The sequence below is a fragment of the Pseudophryne corroboree genome, chromosome 2, assembly GCF_028390025.1.
Source record: "Pseudophryne corroboree isolate aPseCor3 chromosome 2, aPseCor3.hap2, whole genome shotgun sequence".
Lineage (NCBI taxonomy): Eukaryota > Metazoa > Chordata > Amphibia > Anura > Myobatrachidae > Pseudophryne > Pseudophryne corroboree.
In genome coordinates, this window is record NC_086445.1 from 876,729,288 (window position 1) to 876,751,046 (window position 21,759).

The 21,759-nt window shown below is 44.3% G+C and overlaps 1 protein-coding gene across 1 annotated transcript in view; it reads left to right on the top strand.

The window, feature by feature from the left end:
• Positions 1-21,759, top strand: part of SSH2 (slingshot protein phosphatase 2) — a 393,857-nt gene that overhangs the window by 96,397 nt on the left and 275,701 nt on the right. Inside the window, exon 2 of the mRNA XM_063955961.1 lies at positions 11,661-11,738. Within this exon, the coding sequence (XP_063812031.1) occupies positions 11,661-11,738 (78 nt within the window). The remainder of the gene's footprint in view (positions 1-11,660; positions 11,739-21,759) is intronic.

Here is a 21,759-nt window from a genome sequence, read left to right on the forward strand (position 1 = left end):
TGACTCCGGAGGTCCGTCTGTCCCTGTACTGGTGGATCCAGGACCAACGATTGTGCAGAGGCCGTCCCTTCTGGATATCCAACTGGGTCCTGTTGATGACGGATGCCAGTCTAAGGGGTTGGGGCGCGGTATTGGAGCAACATTTCCTTCAGGGTAGGTGGACCAAGGAGGAGTCTCTCCTCCCGATCAACATTCTGGAATTGCGGGCGGTCTTCAACTCATTGAACCTGGCCTAGCATTTAATTCAGAACCGTCCTGTTCAAGTTCAGTTGGACAACGCCACCACAGTGGCTTACATAAATCATCAAGGCGGCACTCGAAGCCGCTTGGCAATGAAGGAAGTCTCATGGATTCTTCAATGGGCGGAACGCCATCTACCGGCCATATCGGCGATATTCATTCCGGAAGTTCTGAATTGGGAAACGGACTTTCTCAGTCGTCAGGACGTACACGCCGGAGAGTGGGGCCTCCATCCAGAAGTGTTTCAACTCCTAGTGGAAAGGTGGGGCCTTCCAGTCGTGGATCTGATGGTGTCTCGACACAATCACAAGGTTCCGGTCTTCGGAGCAAGGACAAGGGATCCTCAAGCAGCATTCGTGGATGCGCTGGCGATGCCATGGAAGTTTTGCCTGCCGTACGTGTTCCCTCCGGTGTCACTCCTGCCCAGGGTAATTCGGAAGTTCAAGCAGGAAGGAGGGATACTGCTTCTCATAGCTCCAGCGTGGCCCAGACGGCACTGGTTCTCAGACCTTCAGGGCCTCTAGTCAGAGCGTCCAATTCTACTTCCACAATGCCCAGACCTCCACGTTCAGGGCCCCTGTGTCTACCAGGACCTAGCCCGGCTGTCTTTGACGGCATGGCTCTTGAAGCTTCCGTCTTAAGGGCTAAAGGGTTTTCTGAGGCGGTCATTCAAACTATGTTGCGGGCCCGGAATCCGGCTTCTGTTCGGATTTACCATAGGGTCTGGCATTCTTACTTTGTTTGGTACGCATCTAACAATTATGATGCTTCCAAGTTTAGTACAGCCAAACTTTTGGCTTTTCTTCAGCAGGGCCTAGACTTAGGCCTGCGTCTGGCCTCCCTCAAGGTTCAAGTATCTGCCTTGTCGGTGTGGTTTCAGAGAAAAATTGCGACCTTACCTGATGTGCATACGTTCACTCAGGGTGTTTTGCGGATTCAACCTCCTTACGTCCCGCCTGTGGCTCCTTGGGACTTGTCGGTGGTTCTGGAGGCGTTGCAAGAGTCTCCGTTTGAACCTCTTGGTTCAGCTGATCTTAAGTGGCTTTCCCTTAAGGTGGTGTTCCTGCTGGCTATTGCCTCCGCTAGAAGAGTATCGGATTTGGGTGCCTTGTTTTGTAGTTCCCCATATCTGATATTTCACAGTGACCGGGCGGTTCTTAAGACTCGTTCCGGATATTTACCTAAGGTGGTTTCTTCGTTCCACCTTAATCAGTGGTTCCGGCACTTGTCTCTCCTGACTTGTCTCCCAAAGAGCGGTCTTTGGATGTGGTACGGGCTCTCTGTATCTATGTGAAGAGAACTGCTTCTATTAGGAAATCTGATTCTCTCTTTGTTCTGTTTGGTTTTCACAAACGTGGCTGGCGTGCTCACAAGCAGACTTTGGCCAGATGGATTAGAATGGTGATTGCACATGCTTATGTACAGGCTGGTTGTCCAGCTCCTGCTCACATTAAGGCCCATTCTACTCGGTCTGTTGGACCTTCTTGGGCGGCCCGCCGTGGTGCGACCCTTGAACAATAGTGCAAGGCGGCTACGTGGTCCTCAGCGAACACGTTCATAAGGTTCTATGCCTTCGATACTGCCGCTTCCCAGGATGCTTCCTTTGGACGCTGGGTTTTTGTGCCCGCTACAGTGCGTCCCCTCCCATAAGGAACTGCTTTAGGACATCCCCAATGTCTATCCTTGTGGAGCCCAGTGTACCCCGCAGCAGAAAACGAGATTTATGGTAAGAACTTACCTTTGTTAAATCTCTTTATGCGAGGTACACTGGGCTCCACAAGGCGCCCACCCTGACACACTTAGCTTCTTTGGGTTGGTATGGCATTAGCCACTGACACTTCTCCTGTAATGAGAGTGTGGTGTATGTGGCTACTAACTGTTGTCGTCTCTTTTCCTGCTACTGCATTGGGCTGGTTAACTAAAAACTGAGCTCCTGTGCAGGGAGGCGGGGTTATAGAGGAGGCGGCGCTATGCATCTTGGGAACAGTCAAAGCTTTTGGTGCCTCGGATCAAGATCCTACTCTACACCCCAATGTCTATCCTTGTGGAGCCCAGTGTACCTCGCAGAAAGAGATTTAACAAAGGTAAGTTCTTACCATAAATCTCGTTTTTCTTTCTGAATTTCTGAATAAGAAACCTTTAACCTAGGAGTGCCGTGAAAAATGTTATTCTCTAAGGCGCCGTGATTCAAAAAAGGTTGGGAAACACTGGTATAGTGTATTATCTTTGTCAGAATAGTTTAATATAAATGTTTCTCTGACTTCAGCATGGACTTTATATACTCTAGCAGTTTGTATTTTCTTTATTTATAGCCTTTTTGAATAAATTAAACGTACAAAATGAAAAGAACTTTTAGTTAGTAAGAAAGTGACAATTACAGAAAGTTTGTATGCAAGTAAGAGAACATAAAGTACATTGCCACATATTCACATACTTGGTCTTTTATTCCAGGTATTGTATTAGTCTATGTACCTAGAGGATAGTACAAGAATAAATAATTCATAGTCACAGTGGTGATCAAAGAGGAAGTGAAAAAAATAATAATTACAGAGCGTCATTACGTGTACTAGAAGTGCTGTCCCTCAGGCATCATTACATGTCAAGGGCCCATGTAATACATACCAAAATAACAATGAGACCGGGAAACGGAGTACATTTCCAGAGAGTAGGGTATGTGGGAGGAGGGGGCAGGTTATTTCTAATTGTGCTGACTAGACAACATAACGTTGAGGTGCCAGATGTTGGTGAACAGTGCGGAAAAAGAGATTGTAATGTAGTAGTATTATTCATGGGCCTCATTTATCCTGAAAGAGGCTGGTTACAAAATGCTTGCTAAAATAGCCTAAAACTGATGTCTTATGCCCTCATTTTATTACGATCACAGGTATAATGCACAGCTGGCTTGACCATATTAGGGGTCTATTTTACTAAGCCTTGGCTGGAGATAAAGTGGACGGAGATAAAGTACCAGACAATCGACTCCTAACGGCCATGACACAGGCTGGGTTTGTAAAATGACAGGAGCTGGTTGGCTGGTACTTAATCTCCATTCATTTTATCTCCATCCAAGGTTTAGTAAATAGACCTTAGTCATTGGATAAGACGATCTCGCCAGAGAAAGCATGAATTGCCCGCTGCATGGGATCTGCTGATTGTACCATACATGCCATGCTAGCACTTCATAGAAATTCCAAATTACTAGGAGGAAGACCTGTTAGGAAATAAATTGGGTTAGGTCCGTTAAAGAGAGACATTTTTAAGACCTTCAAATAGTCTTTAAAGAACTTCAGATATTTTTTGGAACAGATGAATCTGAAACTTGCGGAGCATATTCTTAAAGGATGACATTCTGGAAGAATTCAGAAAGCATTTTGAAAGACAAACACAAGTGATATGGGATGTGTGGAGGTAGCCGAAGCCACAGACATGCAGTTAGAGGAAGGAGCAGTATCCCCCAATAACACAGAGTAGTCATGTCAAATTCATACTGGAAAATTGTGATGTGTGGTGTAGCTCTATAAACAAACTTTCTCAGATGAAAGGCATTTAACAAGAGAAAGTTAGTTATAAAATCTTGAAATGAACAATACTATTAGAAAGACACCATAAAAAATATAATGAGCTCAATTAAACAAGTCTCATAAATTGGCTATAAAAACTATTTACCCTTGTCATAGAAATAAAATGGATTTATTTTGGAATTCTTACTACTAATCAACACAAACAACTTCTACGAATAACAGGTACTGTAGTAATTGATTATATATGTGTTCACACCATTTGCCAAGTTGCACCTAAATAATCCCACATGCAATAGTTTGTCGTTAAACATATCTGTTATAGGCCCCACAATTGCTTGCTGCATTTCCAAACAAGGGCTTCATCAGGTGAAGATCAAGGAACATTTAGTCATATGTGAGAGAGGTTTTGTAAAAGCACCTATATAGGGAGGGCTGTAAGAGTATTTGAAGTATGTTTAATATCTGTTAAATCCATCATACAGATATTGAGGGAATACGGCACTGCTGTGAATTTGTCTATAATAGGCTGTCCTCCAAAACTGAAGACCTCTTTGTGGAGAGCACTTGTAAGTGGAGATGCTACCAAGATTTAGTCTTGAGATAGGAAAACTGTCCACTGGATTATTTATAGTCCGGACACGTAACTAGTCTACACTTTTTGGAAGAGTGGCAAAAAAAGAAATCAGAATTAATTTCACCTGCAGTTTAAAAACAAAACAAAACATGCATATATGCGAAATGGCATATTATATAGTCTGATACAAATAAGCTTGAATGTTACTTCACAGTACCATTGGAGGTTACTATGAATATATTACATGCAATAAATATATTAAAATGTGTAAGAAAAAAATGTATGCAGTACCTGTACAATTTTATGCTGACACTGAACAATAGAAATGTATTATGATCCAGTTATTCTAAAATATTTATTCTTTTAACTCTCCAATATAATAAAAGTCTAACGCTGCTCCTCACCCCTATTGGGGAATTCAAGCTTTTTGTGCATCGGTGGCCACTAGATGGCACCCGACAGAGCAATTCAAGTGTTGCTCCGTTCGAGCGTGCACAGCCGTCAGCAGTGACATTACTGTTATGATGATCTGCCATTTTGATGGGCTGGTAACTAGCGATACATCTATATCTATGGAGGTGGGGGCTATTCATTTAGATGCAAAGAAACATCGGGTGCCAGAAATGGACTTTTGTTGGGATTTTTCCTGATGTTTCTCCAATTTTTTTCTGGCTGTATTAGGATTACCTGAGAAAAAACAAAAACTTTTTCCCCCGTTTTAGCAGGAAAATGGGTCTGGTTTCGGGGATTTGGTTTCGCCTGCCTGAGGCAGATAATACTAATATTAATCCCAGATAAATCAACGGATAGCCCCTGGTGAGACAGTTACATTTACCGCAGGAATTTGGATACCCCCTATATCATTAATAGAATACAGTATGTCATAAGATATGCTCCAGGTGTCCGCCGTCATCATTCTGCAAATTAATTGCTAACGGTATGCTAATACGCCTATAGGCAAGTTCTAATATGTTTAACAAGAGAAGTCATCATCATTCTTATCCCATGCAGCAGATCCCTTTGAATTTGGCACTCTGAATGTATACGGACAACTCGGAATAGTGAGAGCTGTGGCTACAAGCCCACGACACATCCACAAAATGCTTCTCTTGTGTGAGTTTGCATTGTTGCCGCTCAGTTACCACAAACAAATGCATATTTAGCGTCTGCAGAAAAGCAGCTGAGATGCATTTGTTTGCAAAGATGCATATGCAGACCCCCCCCCCCCAAAAAAAAAAAAAGTTGAGGTAACTCCTAAATGGGATACCACTGGCTCCACAGGGTTATATTCCCCCTCGGGTGGTGGCGTGGACCACCACCCAAGTGGGGATTTCAGCTGGTGGTTGGGATTCCGACCGCCGGTATTTCAACGGGTGTCGGGATTTCGGCATTGGTATCCTGACAGCCGGGATCCCGACATCCGGTAACTGACTGCCTCCCTTGTTGTCACCTACATCCTGCTCAGACTTTCTCTTCGTCTACCACCTGATCATCCTCTCTGTTAACTACCAACTAGTGAAATCACTGTGGCTTGTGACAGAAAATGCCATTCGTAAATTGATAGGCTGAATTAAAATAAAAATTGGTTTAGCATAACAAAATGGCACTGGGCTCCCTGGCTGAGATTAATACAGCCGTTTAATGCTACCAGCTATCCCCTAAAAGTCAAATTGTCTTAATCTATTGATAAAACTCCTTTCATTTAATCTTCAAAGTACAGATGTTTTTTTAAAGACAACTAGTTATCATGCTGTAAAGGTAAATGATTAATTCTGCAATCTAAGACGGGCTTGTTCTCCAGCAGTGTGCACCTGTGGAGCAGGATGCTATATATAAATACTGCTGCATGATGTCATTGTGTACTCAACTTTTGTGCAATTACATGCCTGTAGTGTATAAACATTAATTTCAGCCTTCAGCAGGCGGCAGTTACCTGCTTTTGATGTCTGTAATAACCCAGGTGCACAAATTACATTTTTGCTTAGTTTTTTCTTTTAATCAACATTTTTTTTTTATACTGCAGGAAGAGGCCTGATTACTCTGAATAATGGAGAATTGTGAAATAAATGTAATAATCAGCATTTTAAGGCACTAGCAAACATGCCTTCTAAATACCTTGAGGAATAATGAAAAATAATTCTGATCACATCTGTAAGATCTTTCACCCTTTTGCGTGATTGTGTGTGTATTTTATATAGTGTGGCATATAGAGCATTGTTCCATGTAAAAGTAATGTGGAGGATCCAGACCAGGTTTTGGAAGCAGTAGCAGAATCCCAGGTGTGTGATCAGCAGCACCTGGGTTCTCCTGATATAAGGATTTCCAGGGCAGAGTCACCTTGCTCCTGATGGCAGTTAGTGTCCAGGTGATAGGCCATGTTGTGTGGGTTAGACTAGGGACCACTGGAGCCTATCAAGAGTCTGCTATGCTGAGTGTGCCTGTATGCTACTGCCTGTAATGCCGACTGCATATGGACTTAACTTTCTATGTGGTAACCTGATGTACAAAATAAACACTGAGTGTTCATCTGAGTTCCTGTGTATGTGATCCTTGTCACAATATATTAAACCATTAATTTATATAGAAAATTAACATGTGACTCTAGTATGTAACAATATAGCTAATAAATTAAAGCCACAGGTTTTTATGTAATTCTTCAATATAATATTGAATATTAATAAAGGCTAATGCACTGGACGGAACTTCCTGTTGTCTATGTGGCTGATTCAGAGGTGAACGCTAATGGCACCGCAGTGGCTGGTTGAAAGTATGCAAAAGCTGCAGGACACATGCTTGATCTGCTGCTGCGTCTGAAGGTGCAGCACTGGATCAATTGCGTTAACATTGCCGAGCCATTGGATGTCTGAGTAACCCTACTCAAGATCTCTGTGAGTACTCCACTGCACTCCAGTGGAGCTACAGTATGTACTGGCTTCGGCATGCCCAAAAAATGGGGCTGTCATTTTCCAGAATGCTCCCCCATTACCAGCAGCATGTCAGTTATACTGTGGCTCGCGGTGCACTGCGACCAGCATTGCAGGACCAGATCTGCACATACGCAGTAAAAACCATTGACCATCGAATTAGTGTCCTCTGAATCAGACATCTATGAGCGATTCAAGGCAATACCTTTTAGCAGAATCACTTGAATGAAGATTATACTAAATCTAGTCATTGTTGCTGGTATACCGAAGAAGAGTCCATTAAATAACTTATATAGAAATTTCTAGAAAGCAATGGCCAATAAACCCTACTTGTTTTTGTTGTATAATATAGACAGAAGTTAGGTATGTGCATGCCAGGAGACTGCTGAGGTAAGGTGAGACCTCGCTGCTTGCAGAAAGAGAGGACACTTTTCTCACAACAGTGATTACCTGCCTGGAAGAATATAGGCATGCTGCATATCATTTTAACCAGGAGAAGCCGCTTGTGCGTCCTATTACATTACTTTGCGTCTAAGATGTATTTTCGCAAAATAAACAAGATCCTCTGCGCTACGGAGTCATGCGGCACCCGCGCGTTATGTGTAACAACTTGCAGCACACGGAGAAAAGATGTAAGATGACACATCTGTATAGTGTAGTTGCAATCTATGTAATTACAGTAATTGCCTTCAATTCAATTTCACTGGTTCTTAGTACAAAAACTCTAGAGCCGGGATGTAATGAAGTCTGAGTTCGGCGGCCGTGTAGGATACAGGCCGAACGCGGACGTTTATTTAACTAAACCATGCCTTGTACATGATTGCTCCTTTAAAAAAATGATCAGAGTTCGGCCGGCATTCCCGTACGGCCCGTGAACTCGGACTTCATTACATTCTGCCCTAGTTGTGAACCTTGATTAGTTTAATCAGGGACGTTTTAATAGAGGAGGGGGCCCGTGTACACCTCCGGGTGGGCCCCCACCTCTGCACGGCGCAGTAGATTCTGGCATTGTGCCGGAGTATACTGCGCATGCACAGGTCTCTGGAAACATGGCGGCCGCCATGTTCCGGAGACCAATTTGACTACTGCGCATGGGCGGCCATTTTGGCTGCGATTTTTGTGGCGACTTCACTGCATCTATTATAGAAACACCAATGGGTCCACGAAACGGTACTCTGTAACAGCATATAGACCCTACAGTTCCACTGTGCTGTTTCATCGTTTTTGTACTGTTCTCTCCATAGTGTTTGACAAATCAGCCTCTTTAAAAAACAAAACAAAAAACCTACAAGTACTGTATGCCCGCTTATGGGCAGTGTATCTGACCTTGCTTTCCATCCACTACTGGTTTATGAGAAATGATCCTAGGATGGATTCTCATGCAAGGCAGACAAGACGGCTTATTGTTCATCGGCAGCAATTAATTCAGCCATTTGCTGAAAGCATACTAAAGTCATAAAGCATATTACAAGCAGATTTGCATCTGTCAAGTCGGCTAAACAATGTGATTTCTTGCAGGATCACACAGTGTACACAGTGGTTCTCCCTGTGTAATACAAGCTTACACATAAGGAAATACAGCTATGGCTTAGCTCCTACAGGATGCAGTTATTTGGACACCAAAATCTTGCATACATTTACCAAATCCCAATAAGTGCCTGGATCTATACAATATGTGCTCACCAGGGCTTCAGATTATGTAAAACTATTGAACTCTATGCAAAATCATGTCCTGCTTTCATTATAATTGATTACATGTAGCTATTACATAATTTATATACTGTAGTGCTGCAGATTATGATGGTAGATTTAAAAATGAGAGATAATTATATTGTATATTGCTTTTACTAGTTAGATGACACACTAGATGAAGTTTTGAGACTTGCTCAATGTTTCTAAAATGACTACCTGCAGAATTACCTGAGTTTGTTCTAAATGATGGGTTCACAAATGAATTAATGTGTTGAATTATTTTTTTTGTGAATGAAGAGGTTAACGATAGCCTGTTAGCAGGACGGTTGGGGCTATGTGTTCTATGTACAGGTAACGTTAAGTTCCTCCCAAACCCTTTGTGGCATGTAGGGGTCAATTTCTGTGATGGCTGTTCTGATGCGTATGTACAGGTCAACCTGCACCATTGCAAGTGATGTTACTTACACACAATCCTTTATAAAACCCCACAAGAAGAAATCACACGGGGTGATATCTGGGGAATGTTGTGGCCATTGCGGGAAGCAGTTCACTTCCCGACGGATGGGATTCCGGCTGTCAATATACCAACGCCGCTCGGGATGCCGGCATCACATTACCGACAGCCAGCATTCCTATCGTTCTCACAGCAGGACGAGCTGGCTTCCTGCCGCTGGAGGTGGGGTGTTGGGTTTAGGTCATGTGCTCGATTCCCATCATGGCCTGAACTGTGTGGAGTTTGTATATGTTCCCCACGCTTGCGTGGGTTTCCTCCGGGTGCTCCGTTTTCCTCCCACAATCCAAAAATATACTGGTAGGTTAATGGATCCGAACAAAAATGAACCCTAGTGTGTAAGCGTGTGTATATACATGGGCAGACTAGATGGATCAAGTGGTTCTTATTTGCCATCAAATGCCATGTTTCTATGTATAGCTGATTGGACTTAAATTTTCAGAACAATAAATACTTTGTTTTATGCCTTCCCATCAAGTTGTGTGAGGTAATGCATTAAACTTAAAGTGGTGGATGCCCTGTTATACTGAAATACCACCATTCAGCCATTTGGGGGATATCAAATTATCCGCGGTACATTACCGCAGGTAATTATATCACCCAGGGCTATCCTATTAGCCCCGATAAGCCAGCTCGAGCGGCGGCTTTATAGGGGGTTACCTGTTGCTGCACCGGGTGCCAGCTCCTGACAGCTCCTGGTGCAGTACTGCACCTCTGGCTCCCCCCGGTCACATGACTGCTCCCCTGTCATGTGACTGCTGCCGGGGGCAGGGGAAGAGGGGGGATGCTGGTTACGGCACTGCCCCGGCTTCTCCACTGGGGGTCACAGCGCTGAGTGCCGCCTCCCGACCTGCAGCACCCTCCCTGCAGTCCCAACCTGCTGCTGCTGCGTCAGGCATGGGACACTGCAGGTCGCCACGATTATTGGGGATTTTGTTTCACCTACCTCACTGAGGCAAAACCAAATCCCTGGAAACAGACCTGTGTGTTTTCGGGAGATAATGTATTTTTTTTTACTGGTGACCAAATTGGATAGCTTGTAAAAAAATAAAAAAGAAATTATAATCTGTGAGACAGTGGAAAAAAAGTGCTATGTTGTTTCACCTCTTATTGGATGTCCCCCATTGTCGGGGATCTATTCTGTTTAGCCTTATACAGTCTAGGGGGGGTACACACGGAGTGATCTGACTAGATTGGTTAGAAATTAAGCATGGATCTCTCCGTGTGTATGCCCATAGCGATAGTGATGCGTGGCCCCGCGCGTCGCTATCGCTGACTCTAGAGTTGGCATGCATGCATACCAAATCTAATAGATCGCTCACTTCTCTGATGTTGTTCTTTATTCGGGACAAGTGATTGGAGAGCCCAGTGTTTGGCTGCAACCAGTGTGTTCTGGTTAGCAGTGACCGTATCAAAATAAATAGCAGCATTCCTGTTGCGCTCATGTTTATAAAGCATTATGCAGCTAAGAGTAATACATTGCAGTTCTGATTAATATTACTAGTTAGCTAAGCAGCAATTATGCTTTGGAAAGTCCCTCTACCAAAATACTTATGTTATTCTAAGTTTATTCCCACTATTGTATTTAGAAGTAAATTAGTAACCTTTAACTCCCTATGTGTCGTAGCTTTTAGTTATGTCTGCCAGTTTATAGTGTGTTTTCATTAGAGATGAGCGGGTTCGGTTTTACTCGGATTTACGCGAATCTCCTTATTGGCTGTCGGACGTCACGTGTTTTGGTTAACCAATAAGAAAAATCCAGAAAACAACAAATGGCGACAATTCTGGCGTAAAGAACCGAGTAAATCCGAACCCGCTCATCTCTAGTTTTCGTAAGGAAACATTATGTACATAAAGATGTTGAGTGTGACAGATGTCCATTTACAGCCTTAATGAAGAATGTGTATATTGCTTTTAAATAGTAAATTTATATTGCTGCATCCGATGTGTGTGGGTGATGGGTGATTCTACTCTCTGGTTTCATGGGCATGCAGCCTTCCTATGATGAGCTAAATACTACTTTCTGCTCTGTGTAAGTAATAAGAAAGTACGCTTTAAAAAGATATGGCTCCCCTAACCTTGCTTCACTTCTGCGGGTGGCTAATGCTTCTGCACTCTGCTTCTTGGGCCTCCTTCTCCGCTCTCCTCTCCCGCAGCCAGGCCTGTGAGAACTTGACACTGTCTCATTTGCGTTACAGAACTCACAATTGGAAGAAAGTGAAACTGACGTATTCTGCTGCCAATGTGAAGATGCAGAGCTCTTAAATGGTACCAATGTACGTAGGTATACAATGTAGCATGTAGACTGCGTTTTATTTGCCCGTTTGAAGAAAAAACATTGGTGGCTCAAAAACACCACAAAGATCATTTGCAGCCATTGGGGAGTAATATCAGTCAGACTAGTAAAATCATACATTTAGACATGCGGAGGCCCTTTCCTGTAGCAGGCTTACATATTATACAAGTATTACTATGTGGTAACTGTTCATAGCGGGAAGCAGTCAGGATCCTGGCAGTCAGAATACCGATAGCAGAATACAGACAGTCGGGATCCCGAACGAGGACTGACCGCGGCGCCCTGAAAGTAAGATGCAGGAGGAGAGGGGGGGGGGGGGAGGGACTGGGTTTAGGCTGCGGTGTGGTGGGGGGGGAGGGAGGGTTAGGGTTAGGCAGCAGGAACGGGTGTTAGGATTAGGCGGTGGGGGGGGTTTAGGTTTAGGCAGCGGGGACACAGGGTTAGGTTTAGGCACCTCCGGGGGGTGGTTAGGGTTAGGCACCAAGGGTGAGGTTAGGGTTAGGCTGCGGGTAGGGAGGGTTAGGGGGTTGGTGAAGGGGGTAGAACACCCCTTACTTACCCCTGTCGGCTTCTTCCACATCGGGATCCCGGCGTCAGTATTTCGAGGGCTGGGATCCTGTGCTCCGGAATCTCATACTGATCCAGTTCATAGCAATCCTCTTTTTATTATGCGATAACTGTGACCCATCCACCTGTGGAACAACTATGCGAAAATCTCCAATCTTGGCATTGTTCGTTACATATCAAGCTAACTTGACAAAAAAAAACCTGTACTGTCATGCTATATTCATGTCTTTATAGTAAAGTCAATGGGGGTTATTTAATTCTCCACAATGTGCCTGTGGAACATTCACCTAGAGTAAGATCTCTGCAGGCCTTAGCGTTGCTCTGGAGAATAAATGAAGATTGCGTACTGGTTAATAAGCGGGAATGTGCGCAGCCAGACACAGCAGCATATCAAGGGCAATTGAATTGCCCCGAATTGTGGCACACATGTTCACAGAAATAAGTGTGGAATAAGTTGTGAACAATTCCTAGTAGGCCGAGCTGATTTACATTTAGTATCCCTGTGATTCATACGAATATGCCACTGGTATTTATCATTACTTACCTGTCTGTTGAGGTCCAGTGCTGTCTTCCTTCTCCGCTGTGCCCTCTGCTGGGTTACTTGTCAACGTGCATGTGCAGTGGACATTTGCACATACTATAGTGCTTCATCCTGGCAGGGACTTGGCAAAGACTTTTCTGAATCTGGAAAGACTTTACAGGGTCCCTATTGCCAGCAATCGCTAACACCATTTATAGATTGTGTGGCTATTTCTTCTCTAGCAGCGGTGAGATAAGCTTTCCGCTGTTTGCTAAATATAGGATTGCAGCCATAACCCCTTTTGCTGTTTGAAACTGTAGTGGCAAAGCGGTTAGGACTCATTGTTAAGTGGAGCCCACATTTAGAAGTATATGTGGCTCTCAGTATTAAAGCAATCCCCCAACAGCTGCCTGTTTTAGAAACTCCCATTGGGTGCTGTAGGTAAAATAGAATTACAGTACAATGACAGTATTTTATTTATTTATAGTTAAATAGGATACAGCTTTAAATTGATTTAGTGAAAAATATATATTTTCTTTTCATAGCCACCGTAGGCGCAAAAAGAGTTTGTTAAAGCTGAAGAATACCATAGAAGGCAGACATCAGGCACCGAAAGCAAATGTAGAGCTAAATACCATATACTGTATGCTCTATTACACCAGAGGTGGCTGTAACACAATCCCCAGAACCATATGTCGCTTGTGTTCCGGGGTGGTATAGAGTAGCCTGTTCTGCTGTCACTAGGGGTGAGAAAAGGATGAAATATTCTACTAGGTATATCAGTGTCTTCTACTCCACTTTACTACATATTTCACTAAACTTTCTGAAGTGGAGATAAACATTAAAGGGAAAAAAAAACAGTTGAGCATATGCCAATCATCTTGCAAATGCGTTTATCAGTCCTTCTCAGCTTTAGCAGTAGCAGCATATGGTGTTTGATGATGGAAGTAGAGCAGATAAACACAGCTTCTGTTATGTAAAATGGGGATTTAATAGTGAAGGGAAGAGAAGCGAAGGGTTGAGCAGTCTGTGCGCCCCCCAGTATTTTGCTGATAGGAGTCTGAGCAGCTCAAGACTGCATACTTCTTGTGAGAGAAAAAGTTTGGCGTTCTGAAGCAATGTTTTTACTTTTTAATTTTTTAAATTTTTTTAGGGGTTTTCCATTTTCATATCTACTTTTAAATGTCACCAGTTTCCCCTAGCACTAGAATGTTGTGCAGGGCTCTGTACCACCTTCGGTGATCTGCTTCCATAAGCATCATTGTGCAAAGAAGGACTGGAAATCCTTATGGCTTTTGATTGTATTGCTGCAGAGTTCTCTCAACCAGAAGTCAGCATTTACGCCTTGTGCCCAATCACCTCTTGCCCCACTTGTAGGAGTTACGAAGGTTGGCCAGCAGAGGTCGCCAGTAAATAGAAGTACCAGGTAGCTGCCAAACTGACCACAAGCTATAGTCCAAAACCTTTATTCCCCTGCATATTATATTGTATAACCTTTTATATGAGGGTTAAGGATAAGTTAAAGAGGGCCGTGGACAGTGGACCTGTCACCTATACTCTGTGTAGGCAGCTTTGTAGTGTACCAGCATTCATGACTATAAAGCGTGATACCACTAGTTCCTAGTAAATTGATGGTTTCAGCCCATAAAATGGCTGCCTCTACTGTGAATAATGTTATACTTTAACACTCGCTTTATCACTATCCTGCAGCACATTTATCTGTTTTGTTCATTCAGATTTTGTATCTTTTGGCATATTTTAGACTTTTAATGGTAATTATTGGAATCAGACATTCTTCTACAATAATACAGTAGTTTCTCTTAACATCTTTCTCTGGTCTTGTGAATAGAGGCCCAGACTTGACCTCCATGTTTTGTTTTTACATTCATTTTTTTTTCTTTTTCTGCCCAACAAAGGGATGCCATTTGCTTGTACATAACAGGCAGCTGTTATCTGCAGGATAGGACAGGGTCACCCTCAGGAATAATTCACTTGCTTTGATGTACAATTTGGAGGTTTTAGCAGTGTCATTGGCATGAACTTGAAAGATCTTGAAAAATAAGTAAGATTGTTAACTCTAATCCTCAATAGACCAGCGTTTCGTTAAGGTACTTGTACTTGTAGCTAGTTAAATGCAACTTTATTATCCAGCTCTCCAATCTGTTCTATACTGTATATTCCTAAAGGAATGCTATATTGGATTGAAAATATGTGACCGATATTTATGTTCTTTCTTATTGTTGCGTCTGTCGCGCCAAATAGACTGTCTTGGCACTGAACGCCTTTCTCTCTCAAAATACGCGTCCTATTCGCATAAATAAAACAACTAAGAGCGACAAAATGATATTCTAAGCTTGCACTGACAATTTGATGTGTGGCATTTGTATTGTGTGCGACTGAGGTGGCCTACTTCGGAGATGGATGAAGTTTGCATCGCTTCCGCATCTTTGCAAATGCTGAAGGAGGCGACTGAGCACAAAAGACGCCTCCTGACTGCATTGCGGATCCAAACAGTGTGTCAGAAGATGCAGCATCTGATCACGTTGTGAGCTTACACATAATGACCACTGAAACTCCTGCTGGGGCCAGGAAGTCTGCGTGGCCTCGGGATGTCACACCCTTTTTTTTGCTAGAACGGTTCCAATCGCCACCTCCCCCCTGCTCCCTAATAAGTTTGTGAGCAATGTGAGCGCATAACTCTTTTATGCGCAGTCCATCCGCCATCATTTTGGACGCAAACCATCAGGTTTGTGTACAACTCTGAATTAGGCCCCCGAGTCTGAATCTGTGTAAAATGACTCCTACGCTAGCGGCTGTGGCTTTTCATCTGCCATGATTTATCTTTGTTCATGTGTAAAGCCAACTACTTTGTCATTACTGCCGTAGCCCAGCATCTCTGGTACACTGTGAGTGGCTTTTTCGCTGCAATGTGCCTAAGATGCAAATATGGTTTGCAACCCCTCTTGGAGCGTCTCAGTCACGATGACTTCTCGCGCCATATGGCATACGGACAACCAGTAAGAGAGCACACATCTGTATTCATTATTCACAAGATCGGTCCTCCGATTTATAAGAGAATTGCTAAAAATATTTCCTTAAACCCTTTGGGGTATATGCAATTCCGGACGAATTGCGGCATTTTTTCGCCCGTTTTTAAATTCGACACAATTCGACCGTCGAATTCCGGCCGGCGGGTGCCGGAATTCGACATATTCAATAAAAAACGGATTAGACAGTCCCGCTGTCGAAAAACGGACCAGTTGACGGATAAGTGCGTCCTGGATTCGAATTTTCGGACGGCACAAAAATCGTTAAAAAACCCGAAAAAAAATTGCGTGGGGTCCCCCCTCCTAAGCATAACCAGCCTCGGGCTCTTTGAGCCGGTCCTGGTTGTAAAAATACGGGGAAAAAATTGACATGGGATCCCCCGTATTGTTAGAACCAGCACCGGGCTCTGCGTCCGGTCCTGGTGCAAAAAATACGGGGGACAAAAGACGTAGGGGTCCCCCGTATTTTTTACACCAGAACCGGGCTCCACTAGCTGGAGAGATAATGCCACAGCCGGGGGACACTTTTATACCGGTCCCTGCGGCTGTGGCATTAAATACCCAACTAGTCACCCCTGGCCGGGGTACTCTGGAGGAGTGGGGACCCCTTAAATCAAGGGGTCCCCCCCCTCCAGCCACCCAAGGGCCAGGGGTGAAGCCCGAGGCTGCCCCCCCCCCCCCCCCCCCCATACAAGGGCTGCGGATGGGGGGCTGATAGCCATGTGTAAAAAAGTAAAGAATATTGTTTTTTTCAGCAGAACTACAAGTCCCAGCAAGCCTCCCCGCAAGCTGGTACTTGGAGAACCACAAGTACCAGCATGCGGGGGTAAAACGCTGGTACCTGTAGTTCTACTGCAAAAAAAATACCCAAATAAAAACAGGGCACCGACACCGTGAAAGTAAAACTTTATTACATACATGCCGACACACATACTTACCTATGTTGACACGCCGACTGTGTCCACACGTCTCCAAGTAGAATCCGGGGTACCTGAAAATAAAATTATACTCCCCTAAATCCAGTGTCCTGTTCTTTTTTTGTAATCCACGTACTTGGCAAAAAAACAAACCGTATTTACCCGATCCACACGGACTGAAAGGAGTCCCATGTTTACACATGGGACCCCTTTCCCCGAATGCTGAGACCCCCGTGACTCCTGTCACAGAGGGTCCCTTCAGCCAATCAGGGAGCACCACGTCGTGGCACTCACCTGATTGGTTATGCGCGTCTGAGCTGTCAGACAGCGCATCGCAAAGCCTCTCCATTATCTTCAATGGTGGGAACTTTGCGGTCAGCGGTGAGACAGGAGTCACGGGGGGTCTCAGCATTCGGGGAAAGGGGCCCCATGTGTAAACATGGGACCCCTTTCAGTCCGTGTGGATCATGTAAATACGGTTTGTTTTTTTGCCAAGTACGTGGATTACAAAAACAAGACAGGACACACTGGATTTAGGTGAGTATAATTTTATTTTCAGGTACCCCGGATTCTACATGGAGAAGTGGACAGAGGTCGCGTGTGAACATAGGTAAGTATGTGTGTGTCGGCATGTGTGTAATAAAGTTGTACTTTCACAGTGTGCGTGTCCTGTTTTTATTTGTTTTTTGTTTTTTGCAGTAGAACTACAGGTACCAGCGGGCCCGTTTTTCCCCACATGCTGGTACTTGTGGTTCTCCAAGTACCAGCTTGCGGGGGAGGCTTGCTGGGACTTGTAGTTCTTCTGCAAAAAACAATATTCTTTCATTTTTACACATGGCTATCAGCCCCCCATCCGCATCCCTTGGATGGGCGGGGACAGCCTCGGGCTTCACCCCTGGCCCTTGGGTGGCTGGAGGGGGGGGGCCCCCTTGATTTAAGGGGTCCCCACTCCTCCAGGGTACCCCGGCCAGGGGTGACTAGTTGGGTATTTAATGCCACGGCCGCAGGGACTGGTATAAAAGTGTCCCCCGGCTGTGGCATTATCTCCCCAGTTAGTGGAGCCCGGTGCTGGTTCAAAAAATACGGGGGACCCCTACGCTTTTTGTCCCCCGTATTTTTTGCACCAGGACCGGACGCAGAGCCCGGTGCTGGTTCTAAAAATACGGGGGATCCAATGTCCATTTTTCCCCCGTATTTTTACAACCAGGACCGGCTCAAAGAGCCCGAGGCTGGTTATGCTTAGGAGGGGGGACCCCACGCAATTTTTTTCAGAATTTTAACCCATTCCCACCCCTTCCCACTGAAAACCATGCTCTCTCAATTTTTAGTCAGTTAAAAAAAATATATATTATTTAAAAAAATATATAAATAATAGTTGAAAATCCTAATAGACAAACCAAGTACCTAATCCCTTCTAATATAAATAGATATGCTATTAGCAATAAAAAAAACACAAAAAAACCCATGTTTTAATTTTTTTTTATTAGATTCCGCCAGCAAAGTGAGGCGGAATGAAATTGACGAATTTACTGTCGAAAAAGCACTGTTGTCGAATCGACATTTTTCAATTGAATATACTTTTGTCGAAAAGCCGCATTTTTACCATTGCAGACATGTCGAATTTGTGAACTGTCGAATTTAAAAAATTTGAATCTGAAAAGTCATTTTTTTTTGTCGAAAAGTACTGTATTGCATTGTCGAATTTTTTTTTTGTCGAAAATACCCCGTTTTTCGACATTTTCGGCAATTCGACCGCAATTGCATATACCCCTTTAACTACTTTTGTTGCTTTTTATAGCCTATGTGATAGGGATTATATCACTGGGGCCGGGTCTGATAGGAATGACACATTCTCTGTAAAGCGCTGTGGAATATGTGTACGCTATATCCATAACTGCCATAAAATGAAATAAGGCCTGACAGGTGGCACCTGGAGGTTTTCTCAGAAAGCTAAATCTTTACCCACTTCTTATTCCATAACCTACAGAGTGATGCAGGTTAATAAAGTGGAATCAGCATATAAGACATCATCCAAAAATGGAGTTTGCCGTTTACAACATAAGAAAGTTGTAATTCAGTTGCTTCATTCTCTTCCTACTTTTTGTTATCTTTATTATTCTAGAGCTCCCTGGTACCGATGAAGTAGCTGAGGTTTGTTTTGCAGCGTTTTCATTTACTTCTTTAATATTTGATATCTTCTGTTTGAGATACTGTGACATGGCCATAGCCATCTATTTCTTTACCATCTTCTGATTTGTTGTTTTCAGCTTTTGATCCCGTTTCCAATCCTTGTCTGACTATTTTGCCTGCGTTCATTGCACTTGTGTGGCCAGAGAACCTTTTCAATCTTATATCATTGGGACGGAAAGCTGACATATCTGGGACGTGCCGTGATGTAGGCATAAAATGCTGTAGCTTATCTTTGGGTCAGTTCTGTGTGTTGTTAGCATAGAAAGATTACATTTATGCTGCTTGTAGGTCTTTCATATGGGGATACAGTTATATACCACCCGGGAAGGGGGCATTGGATTTTGGTATTCCTGGGCCTTAACACATGGGGCTATTCAGTTTAACCCACTTTATCATGCCTGAAGAATTCTCGTTAACCGCTCTCTTGAATAGCCCCACTGCTTCAATTAACCCGCTGTTTATTTCCCCCGAAGTCTGATCTATTTAGAGAGGTGACATTTTTTTTTTACTGGTTCTCTTTGGTTTGGGTCAGCATTTCACTATATCTACAGGTGTTTAAATGGGAAAAAAGTTAGGCTGCAAAGCCAAATTTGAAGGTGACTAGAGATGAAGCAGGGTAATAGCCTGAAGTCACAAACGTCCACGTCATGCTAAAACCATACAAACAGTTGGAATACATTGAATCTTTCAAAAATGAACCAGTTTCCAGTCCAAAAACCAAACTTGCCAGACTCAGTCACTCACAACACACACACACACACACACACACACACACACACACACACACGCGCGCGCGCGCACACACACACACACACACACACACACACACACACACACACACAACGAGGCACAAATGAAAACAAATATTAATTTTTTTTGTTATGCCTTCTGATGTTGAAATTGTTACGTTTCCATTAAACAAAATAAATATAACACAAAGCTGTTTTCCTGAGTCTTACGGCCTGGTTCCGAGGTGAATTTCTCTAGCATTCATAAGGGATATTGGGTGAATCTAGTACGGTGGGGTACAGACGGGGTCCAAAGGAGCCGGGGGACTTTACATTTCTTCAACTGGGTGTGCTGGCTCCTCCCCTTTATGCCCCCTCTCACAGGCAGTTTAGAAGAGTTTTCTTCAGTTTCTTTTTAAATCTTTGTTATTTTCGGTATGCCGTTTGGGCAACAGCATACCTGCACCGTGGGAGTTAGGGGGGGGGTGGTCACTGGCCTTGCGAGGTGTCAGAGACGCTTCCCCGCTGCACAAGCACTGTCCTGAGAGGTTGTTGTACAGCAGGGCACTGCACCTTTGCGGTCACAATCGCAGCACGCCGCACAACCCTAGCGATAGCCTGAATGTGACCCGGTTCATGGTGCGGCAGAATGCGGGCACGTCATACGGGACCCTCCTGGCACGCGGTTTTCAAAACAGGTATTTATATTATGTTTTACACCAAATGTAGACATTTGCCAGTATAAATAAGTGTACAGCTCCGGCGCCATTGCCACAGCAACTGCAGCAGGCTGAATAGCAACTCCTCGGCTTTGAAGGACCCTGGGGATAGAAAACTAGAAGACTACACTCACAGCAGCTGGTATATCACAAAGACCTGTGATAGCGGGTTGCTGGTTGACACACGTCATTCACACCTGGGCGGGCCAGTTCAAGAAGACCTCGCAGGGATATGTCTCTGGTGAGTATGGTTACTCTGATCAAACACTTTCAGGATACTGCACGTGTCCTGTGCGACTCTATTAACAAGATCGGCGCTATTAATGTGAGTACTACTGCCATGGCAGTGTCGGTGCGTAGAGCTTTATGGCTGCGCTAGTGGATAGCGGACGCAGATTCAAAGCGTAGTGTGGTGTCTCTCCCTTTCTCAGGGGAGTGGCTATTCGGGGTTGAGTTGGTTTCGTGGATTTCCAAAGCTACTGCAGGGAATTCCATGTTTCTCCCCTCTGGGGCCCCACCGGCTAGGCATTTCTACCCGGGGCTATCTGCTCAGTCCTTTCGGACTCCTGGGGGTCAATATTGTCCCTTACCTGGACAATCTCTTGATAAAAGCGAGATCCAGGGAGTTTTTATTGCTCCATATAGACTGCACTATCCAACTTCTGTCACACCATGGGTGGATCCTCAATTTACAGAAGTCCCACCGAGAGCCAAATCGGCAACTCCTGTTCCTGGGAATGTTGCTGGATACTGTGGCCAGAGAGTGTTCCTGCCAGAAGACAAAGCGAGAACACTTCAGGAGATTGTCCGCATGGTTCTCTGGCCTACTCGAATATCAATCCATCTTTGATTAAGATTGTTGAGGAGATGGTTGCCTCGTACGTATCCAGTATGGAAGGTTCCCTGCCAGAACATTTCAATTGGATCTCCTGAGCAAGTGATCCGGATAACATCTTCAGATGCACCAGATAACACGGTTGTCACCTCAGGCCAGGATTTCCCTCCCGTGGTGGCTGCAGTCCTCCAACCTACTGGAAGGCCGAAGTTTCGGGATTCAGGATTGGACCTCCTCACGACAGATGCGAGTCTGAGAGGATGGAGAGATGTCACCCAGGGGGCTCAGTTCCAGGGCAGGGGTCAGCCCACGAAGCCCTCCTTCCGATCAACATTCTGGAACTTCGGGTGATCTACAATGGTCTGATTCAGGCCTCTCCTCTGCTCAGGGATCATGCGATCCAAGTACAGTCGGTCAACGCCATGGCAGTAGCGTTCATCAATCGACAAAGAGGAACAAAAAGCAGGGCCTGCATGCA